This window comes from Falco rusticolus, chromosome 9 (assembly GCF_015220075.1).
Source record: "Falco rusticolus isolate bFalRus1 chromosome 9, bFalRus1.pri, whole genome shotgun sequence".
In the NCBI taxonomy this organism is placed as follows: domain Eukaryota; kingdom Metazoa; phylum Chordata; class Aves; order Falconiformes; family Falconidae; genus Falco; species Falco rusticolus.
Window position 1 is genome coordinate 11,113,014 of NC_051195.1, and position 11,570 is coordinate 11,124,583.

Here is an 11,570-nt window from a genome sequence, read left to right on the forward strand (position 1 = left end):
TAAAACTGTTTTTTATCCTAATGATAATATTCTCACCGTAATATGCTAGTGATTATACCTTATATCGTACTTTATCAGATGAAATGTGACGGGGAAGCTGCTCTCTGTGGGTAATCTTTTTCGAAGCTTAGAAGAAAGAGAAATAATTGAGGTGACTAGCAAAATTCATGCTGGATTCCATTTTTTTTCTTTAACCCAATCTGACAACCAAATGATGCTTCCTTACACTTGTTTCTCATTTTGACTGGTAGATCTGGGAGAAAAATAAGGCAAATTCACCTAGGAATGTGGCTTATTTACTATAAAAGTTTGTCAGCTCATGTCTGTGTAGCTTCATTTTGGTTTTTCTTCCAGTTAAACACAGAATACATGGGACATGGTTGCATCAAATCTGACCCTCATACTAAAATGAAGGACAAAACCCAAGCTGCTGTGGTGCAACTTGTCAGAACATCACACGGAGCTTTACTTTACGATATTAATGCCTGTTACTGTTCTGCTCAGAGAGGGCAGCAAAGTATTGCAGATCTGGGATGCAAGAGGACTTCGGCTCTGAGGTGTAAGGCTGAGGAAGAAATCTGTCTTCTAACATGCAAGGTCTGAAAGGAGAAATTGGGAGGCAATCAGATCATTGCTGCTTAAACACACTTAAGCTTTTTGTCCCTTAAGCTCCTGGTGTTTGCTAGTAGTGGAGATGCTATCAAGAGAAACAACTTAACCACTCTAAGCTTAGGCATACAGCCATCCTGATAGCTGTGGAAAGAATAGTGGCAGCAGAAATAGAGCAGCTGGAGAGTTCAGGATTCATCCCAAACTGGAATATCAAATAAGTAATTTAGCATGAAGAGAAGTGCTTTAAATTTAGACATACAATGAAGAAAACACTGGAATGGATTTACAGCACAGTGAGATTGATGACTATTGCTATAGGAGGTATTTTCATTACACCTTGAGATTTTCAGATTCTTATAAGCTTGGTTGTTTGTCTTCTGCTTTCCATTTGTAAAGGTACAATCAGAGGCTAGACAAAATGGTTCAGACATTATCCCTTCTTCTTGGTCTTTTGCCTGAAGACAGGAGTGTATTTCCTAGGCAATGCAGGCAGCGCTTTCCTAGGCAGCACTTTAAATAGATGTAAATGGAGAGATTCATGAAATTACTCTGCTTGACTTGTCACAGATCTGTGGACTTGGCAATGACTCTTCTTCAGCCTTTCGATACCTCAGTGCTTTGGCTTTCACTGTTGATGGTAACAGGTTCAGTTAGCACAGATAAACACAAAGAGAACATGTATTGCTGCCCAGTACTTCAGCGCAGTGCTCCTGCAGTCAATGGCTTGCCTGGCAGAGATGGAAGAGATGGTCCCAAAGGTGAAAAGGGAGAACCAGGTACCGGACTATGGCCGTTTAGCAATACTGTGGGTTTGACACTCCTTATCATCCTCCCTTTAGTCTTCTTTCACGCCTCCTTTGTTCTTTCATTTTGTCTTTTTACTGCTCTCCTTTCCTTCTGCTCCATTAACCTTTTGCAGGCTCTGTAGCTAAAAAATGCTTTCTGCATTTGTAATGCTCCTCTAGATACTTGGCTTTTAATAAATAAAAATACACAATACATTTTCTCAGCAGCCCATAAAACAGAGACGTAATGAGACTTTAATCTGATTGTACCATTTGTACTCTGAATCAGAGAGTTCCCTGCGATACCCTACTAAATGATTATTGCTTTTTCTTTCCAGGGGCCAGCTCTCAAAACCAGAAATCACGCTTGCGAGAGTTGGCTGCTAATCTGATGACCATAACTTGATTGCTCCATACTCGCTGAGTCCCAGCAACAGAATTCCCCCAAGGCATGATTTGTCAGTTAGGTAACTTTTTTCATGCACTGCTGCAAACAGCAAATAGAACAGCAAGTGCTTTCTGTCATGTGGTAGAACCAAATCACCTGCTCTCCCTAGTTGCCAAATCGTCGTTTCTGTCCACACTTAATAAGTACATGTGGAATCGTACACTTTCTCACAGTGTCCCGTCTGTCGTAATGTGTATACCACACATCTTGTCACCTGCTCTCCCAAGTTGCCAAATCATCGTTTCTGTCCAAACACTAAGTACATATGGAATTGTATACTTTCTCACAGTATGCTGTCTGCGTTGTTATATGTATGCCACACATCCTGGAATTAGATAACTGCTTTTCAACCTGCAAGCACACTCCCATCATTATCACTACCACTTGATGTGAACTGTGACCTATATTGATATTCCGTATAGACATTTTCTGGTCCACATACCCTCAGCATGCCTTCTGCAATTTCATGGTCGACATAAGTAAAGCCAGCATTATCTGTTTCAACAAACTGCTTCAGGAGGCATCCTTAGTCTTATGATTTAGCTCATTTGCTAGATCATATACTGTGATGTGTGATTGGATTGCAGCTGAGGTATATTGGCTTTCTGGTTTTAGAGCATGGGTGCCTCTGCAATAACATGAGACAGCATTTATTTCATTGGATTTTCAGTGCCATATGTAGGTGTAGTAAAGATTTTTTTCATCAAAGTAATGCATTTCCTAGAAAATTAAGCTTTCCACAGGAACAGTTCAATTTTCCAGAGCTGGATGTTTGGGTTGTTGGGTTTTTTTTTTTGCTGAGGAGGGAAGGAGTCAGTGTTTTCTACTCTCTCTAAGCACTAAGAAAACAGAGTGGGTGAAAAACTTACAAAACATTTATTTTATTTTTTTTTATTTTAGATCAGACTCTAGAAGAATTGAGAGGTCTACAGCATTTCTTTAGAGAAGTAGGACCTCTAGGAATAAAAGGACATTTAGGACCATAAGGAGAAAAGGGAGACCATGGAAGTATGAAATAAATTTCTCATGTTTTTATAATTTGGTTTTCAACGCTTTAATGTATTTTCCAAAAAAATATTTGTGTTATATTATCTTTTGAGGAGAGGCATGATTTTCAGAGGTGTGAGGAGCAGCAAGGTAAACAATCTGTTCCATAGCAGATGAGTTGACCATCATAACTGGGGGGGGAAAGTGTCTGCCATGAGTCCCTATTTCATTGCTGCCTGTGAGTGAAATAACAAAGCCTCTATTTCAAATCATAAGCAGCATTTTTTCTTTCATTCTCTGCCTGTTGTTCATGTGTTTTTTACTTCAACTTTAATTATGTTTTCATGTGCGTTTTGCCTTTGAGAACTGGGCTTTTCTCTCTGAATAGAACATGACCTTGGCAGTCCTGAGAATTCAAAGCCCACCTGAACATTCATCCCGGTCAGGGATAAGGCTCTGCCAGTGGGACAAATTCCCATGGAACAACTCTGCCTGTGGATTCTGCTCTGGAAACCAAACAGCACGCTCGCATAGCATCAGGTTACAGAGAGCTAAGCATCTCTGAGACAGTTGTTCTGAGTCATTTTTTTTACTATAAATTACTAAAAAACCACCCTTAACTCCTAATTGTAATAGCCGATGACCTGCAGAGACAAGTAACTGCTTTGGAAACAAAAATACAGGGGTTTGGAGGCTGGATTAGACCGATATCAAAAAGGTAGGGTCCGACCACTGATTAGTTTTCTTTTTGGCCTGTTGAAATGATGGACATGTTTGTGCTGGGGAAGGGGTGGAAAACAGGAGGTTGAAACATATGTTACACATTTCTCTTGTGTTGCTCATGGGAGATGGTCATTAATGAAATGCTGTCTCACTGAGTACATCCTTCCTGAACTGATTGACCTGCCAAACTTTAAGGACCACTTTGCCAACACACAGGGCAGGGGCTTCCTTACATGGACTGCAGGATCAGCTACTGTCCTCCAGGTGCTTATGCTTTAAGCATCACATTACATTTATTTTTCTTGCCTCAGTTCTAGATAACTTTCTAGCAGTAGGCATGGATTGGGATGTTGTCTGCCTGGGCCTGGCTGCAAGCAATTTCTCAAGAGATACGGTGTGAAAACTTTCAAAGAATGTCTGGTCAGTGCACTACTAGTCCTGATAGAAAGTCTTATGGCTTTTTTTTTTTTTTTTTTTTTTAAATTGGTTGGAAGCAAATATGCTGAGGTACTAACAGACTGACTCCTGTTCTTACCTCTGCTGTCAAGAGTGGTTCCAAAGAATGTTTATCAGTATGGTGATAGGTGCTTTATATATATAAATTATGCATTTATATATTATTTCCACATTAGGAAAAGCACAAAGTCCATCACTGTTTTTAAATTAACCTGGGAGGAAATGATACAGGGTGCAATTTACCACATCATGAGCGTTAGCAGGATAAAGCCATATAGCTCCCCACCACCCGCTGGCCCTCCTTCCGAGGGGGCGTATTCCCTGGAGAAAGCACAACGTTGTAGCTATAGTTGTGTGTAAAGCCTGAAAGTTAACATGAAACTGGGGCAAGAAACTGAAGAGCACAGAGAAGCTGAGCAGCTGGTAGCTGTAACCTCTTCAGGTAGCTCCCTCTTGTCCGGCGTTGATGTATCAGTGCCCTAGAACAGGGTGTCTGAAGCCATCGTGGAGGTTGTACCCAGCACGGAAGGGCAGCAGGTTCCCTGCCCACAGGAGCATTGTACTGGTACCATTCCCACAGTGTTGGGGGAAAAGTTAGCACTGCATATGTCCCAGTTTTTGCGTCATTGTTATAAGGTGGGAGACTTCCTTCACACCAATCCCAAAAACTTCAAGACAATAACAAGAAACAATTTGCCCATTAAAGACAGCTGCTAAATTAACAGGAGCTTCACTTTCCATTGGCTTTTCATGAAAGCTTGTCAAGCACATGAGCTATATATTCCTGCTTCTCCTAAGATAATTCGTATTTCCTGGAGAAATAGCTTCCCAGGCTCACTAACACTGTCCCTATGTCTCCTCTTTCTACTCTGTTGCTCAAGCCCTGAACTCCATTACAGCCCCTCAGCTTCGGTTCCTGTGACAAAGCTGATGAGTACAGAAGATCTAACTGCAGCTCTGTTCCTTTGTATGATTTTAACGGATCTGTGATTTTTGCATTGAAACCTGGCAAGCTATTTTGTCATGCTCGCAATCTGGGCTTGAATTCTTTCAGATCCTAATTCGAGAGCTGTGATAAGATATGAGCTGGAGATGGAAAACATGAGAACGCGACTTGTGATCCAGTTTCCTGGGAAACTCCAGTTTTCTTGAAGTGTGGGCTTGATATTTTCAGGTGTCTATTTTGTTTAACTTCTGCTGGGTTCCACCTACTCCTTCAATAGTCTGTTTGCAGCTGGTAGTAGCTACTTCTGAAGTACAATTGTGATATGGGTAAATAACTATAGCAAGCTCAGTTTTTGGTACAATACCATTATGTTCACTTTTGTTTCTAGCTTTGATTTGAAAGACCATCAGGAGTATTGGCAAAAAATATTTTTCTCAGCTGGAAAAGAAGATACTTTTGACAAGGGAAAATCCCTTTGTGCAAAAGCTGGAAGTGCACTTGCCTGTGCTAGGAAAGAGGCTGAGAATACAGCTTTAAAAGACTTACTAAGACCTTCACAGCAGGCTCATATAGGGATACTGATGAACAGACTGAAGGCAGGTTTGTGTATATGAATGGAGGGGCTGTAGTTTACAGACACTGGAATGCTGGAGAACCAAATCACCTGAAAACTTAAGACGGTGCGGTAGTACAAGACCCCAGCAAATGTAATTATATTAATTGTCCAAATTCTCGTGCCTTAATTATTTGTGAATTCTTGAGCTGATGAATCGAAGAAAACCCAAAGTTTTTGTTCTCAATTATGTGGCTGATATAGAAGTGTCTTCCCAAAAAGGTGGCCTGGAGTAAACAGAGCCTGAGTGTATTTATAATTGTTTTCTTTTTCACATTCAGTTTTCAATCTCGAAGTAAAATAGAGATTTAATTTTTTTCAATTATTATGAATTAGATTGCATTTATCATAGTGGTCCTAAGGTTAATAAGTTATAGCACGCTCGGCAGGCTGGTTGTTATATCTTCCTATGAGTTCCCCATAAATGCAGTGTGAGGGAAGCATTTTTAAATAACCTTCAAAGTTAATGATTTTTTTTAATATATTCTGTCTTTGAGCTGAGCTGTAAACTTGGAGAGATTACTCTCCACATGTTGCATCCGATACATTCTTTTATCATGTAAAGAGTGGACAGTGCATACAGTCCTATATTACTTCAGTATTTGATGATGACTTTGTTCCTAGTATGCTTTTACTGTAGTTTGCAAATTCACTGATAATGGTCACTTAAAGCCTAGAGTGGTATTTGTCATCTGGATACAGAGGTCTGTTGCACACAAGTGGTTACTGCAATGCAGATAATTTCTTTTTTGAAGTTTCAGCTGTTTTCTTGCTTTTTTTTTCTCCATGTGATAGGAAAATGAAGTGTGCTGTAACTACAAAGAGGAATAAAAGAGTCAAATGCCCAGCCAGGTTGCTTTATGTGCAGTGGAACAACCACAAGAGAACAAGATCTTTTTTTGGCAATCTATAAGCATCATTTGAAGTACAGGACATATAGATCAAGACATATTCAATAGAAAGCAGAAAAATTTTGTCTTAAACACAAGAGCCCACTGGTGAAGTGTACTCCAAGTGGAATTTAGCTCATGCAGAAAAACAGCAAAATGTTTATTAATGTTAATTTATGTGAATAGGTCCTTAATGTGAGAGAAGTGATACCATACCTTTGTATGATTTTCTTGATGAGAGCTTCTTTCCCCTCGAGTGAACTGCAAAAAGGTGACCCACAGACTGGATTAATTAGGATTAGGTGAATACCGTGACAACAAAGCCTAACACCAGAAGTTTGCCAATTAAGAACAATGTTTACATGCAGGCTTTAAGTTTTTGACCATGGGAGAATAGAACATTTTCAATTCCTCTTCCACTTAAAGACAGGGAAGCAAAGTTCCTCTATGACAAGAAAGGTTGTGCCTACACTGGCCAGGTATGTGGACCTATGGAACAACATATCTTTACAGAGGGGCATTTGGTGCCCAGCTCATCTGTTTTATAGCTGGTTCTTTTCATTGCCTAAGTCAATGTCTGTCTTTGTGAGTAAGGACATTTCTTTTCTTTGCACCAGATTATACAGGTACTCAAAAAAGCAATTACTGAAATTGGTGAAGGTATGAATTTTCTAGAGTAGAATTTATCTGCTGATCTGCATCATGTTCTCCTTGTCATTACTGGTGACATACCTTTGCAGTTCTCAAGTGAACTGCATTCCATTTCTTGATTAATTGGTGTCCTGCAGCTATGAAGGCAACTGTTTAAATTTTGCCTGGGAGTTTTTAATCAGTATTTATTATATGAGAGCACATGATATGGTGCAATATTTAAAAGACAGAGTTGGGTTAATTTAGGACAAGAGACATTCTAGAGAGTCGGTACAATCCTGTTGGGCTTCCAGTGTAGGGATTAGTGGTCATTCAGTCTCCAATGCATTTATTTGGAATGTTTATGTAAGTCTACTTTGAGAATGTGTCCAAAACCCACTGTGATATGTTTTGTGACCATTTCATTTGGAGCTGGACTAAGAGCAATGATGTACTATGCCCCCAGTGCATCAGCCAGTAGGTTATAATGACTAAACTGCTGATGTGAAAAAGATTCAGAATAGTATTTTTCAGATGTGAATGATTGTGTTCTTTCAATTCAGTTTTTCTAGAAACACTATTCCTAATTGCCATATCAATCACTCTCTCTAGAGTCCAGCTCTGGAACATAAGACTAATTTTTACATGACTTTGCCCAGCAAATCTCCAATACGGTTGGTAGAAATTCATGAGGCATCTTGTAACCTTATGTTACGATTGTTCATGTTTGGAGAGCACGACACATCATTCAAATGGGATCTATGAAAACTGCACAACTGTTTGCAGGCAAGTGGAAAAATAATCTTATGCTAAAACATTGGGAGTTCACAAAAGCAGGACAGAACATTCATACTGTTATGCTCACTTTCATACAGCCCAGAGGTACAGATAACTAACTTTTTTACCAGGCTGTGTACATGAAAGGTGTATTTGGCCCCGGATGGGTGTATAAGGTAAATCTGAACTGCATTTCTTGAATCTGCTTGGAATAAATGCCGGTCAGCTCATTTCTTGTGTCCTTAAGCTCTTGGGCTTCAGTCTGGTATCACTTTTGCTATTCCAAACATTCCCTGTCTTGTAGGTTTACACTGGTGTAGACCATCACAAAGTTTACATAGATCATCACAGAATCATAGAATGGTTTAGGTTGGAAGGGACCTTAAAGATCACCTGGCTCCAAGCCATGGGCCGGGACACCTTCCACTAGCCCAGGTTGCCCAAAGCCCCGTCCAGCCTGGCCTTGAGCACTGCCAGGGCTGGGGCACCCCCAGCTGCTCTGGGCAGCCTGGGCCAGCGCCTCACCGCCCTCACGGGGAAGAATTACGAAGTAGTAGTGAAGAACTGCATCGCGTAGGCTCCCTGGCTGAAACACCTCCAGTGCAGAAGGGAAGCCCCTAGCTTCCCTTCCTTTCTAGAAAACCAAGCTCTGCTCTGTATTGCACTGATGGAAATCCATCTCTGGTGGTGTTGCCCTAGAATTGCAGCTGTGTAAGTAAAAGTATAGCTCTGTTAGCCTGGGCTTACCCAGTGAATGGTCCTGTCCTGAACCGTTGCTCAGAGAGGCAGAATAGCGGTGTTGAAACCTGTGAGCTTTTGCAGGCCATTGTGTCGGTTCAGGCTTAACTCCTGACTGCACACAAGTCCACAGGGCAGGAACGAGACCTAGCTTTTATTAAGTCATATTGCTTGAAACTTTTAAACTCAGCAAGGTACCATCTGATGTACCCTAAGTTCCAACCTTCCTCACCATGTATGCTGGGGACACCTTTCTTCAGCAGGTGCTGAAAAGAGGAAGAAGTTTGAAATTATGTTCTATTATCTTCCAAGAGGCTTAAATCAGCATCCCTGATGACCACTTAATTTTGCATTAATTATAAACTAATCTGTATTTGCTGTTATACCCCTGATTAGAACCATCTCATTTGGTGCTAATATGACCTCTGCAGAGCTGCTGAGTAATTCAGGATGAGAGCAGCGTTTCTTAATCAGCTGCTGGGTTTATCTTTCTAAAACACAATTTCAGGCTAAGTACAGGCTAAGGAAAACCTATCCTGTCACATGTGAAAAACCACAATCTCGGAAAAGCTCTTTTGCTTCTTTTTATTTTTCAAGTGGCAATTTTCAGCGGGAGCTACAGGGTGGAAACGGGAAGCTATTTCAATCAGTGGCAACTTGTATTCCCTGCTTTATTTTTTAATTGTAACACATAAATATGGGGAAAGGGGTGGTTAACACGCTCAGAACAACGGAGAAACACGCCCTTTGCTCTGGCTTGCTTCTTAGTGTGAAGGCATCACTATCTATGTGAAACATGCAGAGAAGAAGTGTTACAGGGGGAAGTCTGTGGCTTTAAGGTTACCAAAGGGGCTCTACCCTATGGCCCAGCACCTGGAGACGTAAGGAAAGAAAAATAATTCCTGGATTGTAGTTAGACCAACAATGCCCCGGAGAAGAAATAAGGCAGGAGAGCCTGGAAACCTAAGTGCAGTCTCCTATCTCTTTGAAGCTCTCTGCTAAACCTCGGCACTAGCAGCATGGCTGGGTCCTCTGTGTTATCTCCAGGGAATTAATTTATCCTGAGGCACCTACAGTTAACATCTCTTTTCATGGTCTGTGACCCTGGTGATGTTTCAGACATCAGTAGTTTGAGCTGTTTAGATCAGTGCTTCAGGGTAAGCAGTTGTGAGAGCTTTTTCCTGGCTGGCCGTGGGCTCTGGTTTCTTTACGGCTTTCACTGGTGGCACACTTTGCCCCACGGAGCTGCGCTTACCCTTATCCTGCAATAAGCTTCTGGCAGCTTTGCAGTGGGAGGAAGACTGCTGTGTCTAACAGGCTGGTGTGCTCTTCCAGGGGGGCTTAAATACAGATAAAATGTCAAGCAGCCTGACTAAGTATACAGAATGTGAGAGCGGAGGGCAACCCACACGTAGGTGTCTGATGCCCGAGTCCGGGCGGGCTAATGCTGGGCGTCAGGGAAATGGCCGTGCAGCAGGCTGAATTTCAGTGAGCAGCCTTAACATAAAATACTACTACGGAGCCACAAAAAATGTGTATGTATACTGTCTCACAGGATTCAAAACCCTAAAGCTGCCCTCTGTTCCCGTGTTGTTTCGTCTTAGTTTGGTCTCCTATTTACCCTTTACTATTTGGATACTCACGACAACTTTACCTTGATGGGTCCGAGTTGTTTACATTCCTGTCCCACCCCACCTCACAGCTTGTACTTGAGCACATTTCAGAGATGTGCCCAAGGCAATGAGAAAGGGAAGGAGGGGTAAAAGCACCTGCTCCTGCTGCAGCTTTCCCTGCCAGGCTGCCCGGCGCGCTTGGCATACCTCTGGGCAGCACCTCTGCCTATTGGCCACCTTGGCCTTGTGCTGAGATATGTACAAAAAAAGGCTTTGTGCAACCTTCCCCCCCCCCCCCCCCCCCCCCCCCCCCCCCGCCCCAGGAATTACTCTCCAGCATATTTTTGGTTGAACTTTTCTTCTGATATAACAAGGGAAGCTAAACTACTCCAAGCTGCCTTAGCTGAGAAGGGCAAAGCACCAAATTTAGTTGGAAATCCTGAAATCTCCTAAACAACGCTGTAATGAATACATTGGTTACTGTCTTGATTATCTCCTACTTTGCACTTTATGGATCCAAGAACACCTGTGCAAGGGTGTCCCACTCAGAAGTGGTTTGATCAATGCTACTTCGTTTATAGATCGCAACCTTTTAACCGCTCTGTTTCCCCTTATGCCTCCCCACCCTGCTTAAGCAGCTACGTGCATTCACAGAAGCAAGGTAAAGAGCGTAAAAACAGGAAAATAGAAAGGCAGGGGGGGAGAAATGATGCAATTTTTGAACCTTTTTACCTTTTATTATAGACAGCTACAGCTAAACTTCCTAAGCTTGCTAAGTAGACCTTTTATTTGTGCATCAGAAACTAGCAGAGCAAACATTATCCTGAAGCCTCAGATTGTCCTCTCTGCGCTGTATTTTTCTAGGACAGGGTGTTTAGCTGAAAGCACAATTGCCAGCATCTGGAGAATCTCTGCTTTCACTTTCAAGACTAAAGCATGTTTCTAGCTTTCATGACTAGTAGTGAAAAAAAGTTAAAAGTCTTTCAATTCTTTGTTCAACAAAGAAAGTGAAAGTGTTTGTTTCTTTTTAATCTCATATTTTAAAGTCTACCCTAAAGCAGAACTTGTATTTTTAACAAATGGGGATTAGATGCCAGGATCAGCATGGGGTGCTGTGGACACTGTGGGGCGAGAAGAGCTGCCAGCTCATCACGCAATAGCAGTTATGTGAGAAGTTTCAAACGTTGTCTGCAACACTTAAGTGTATTATATATCACTTTACTGAAAATTGTATACTATGCTCTGTCTTGAGTTACTGGGAGTTCTCCAGTGGTTTTGAATGCTGGCAGCCGGGAGGTTTATCTTTGTCAAGTGCTCTCGGAATAGTTCTGAATTTGGCCTTTATTTTTGGC

At 41.6% G+C, this 11,570-nt stretch overlaps 1 protein-coding gene across 1 annotated transcript; it reads left to right on the top strand.

The window, feature by feature from the left end:
- Window positions 1-605: 605 nt before the first annotated feature.
- On the top strand, window positions 606-5,867 carry LOC119153492 (mannose-binding protein-like). The gene is given in 5 exon segments (XM_037400069.1): window positions 606-1,401; window positions 2,768-2,860; window positions 3,458-3,550; window positions 5,268-5,533; window positions 5,536-5,867. Coding segments are annotated over 5 exon segments (903 nt in total). The 5' UTR covers window positions 606-1,138; the 3' UTR covers window positions 5,724-5,867.
- The last annotated feature ends 5,703 nt before the right edge of the window (window positions 5,868-11,570 follow it).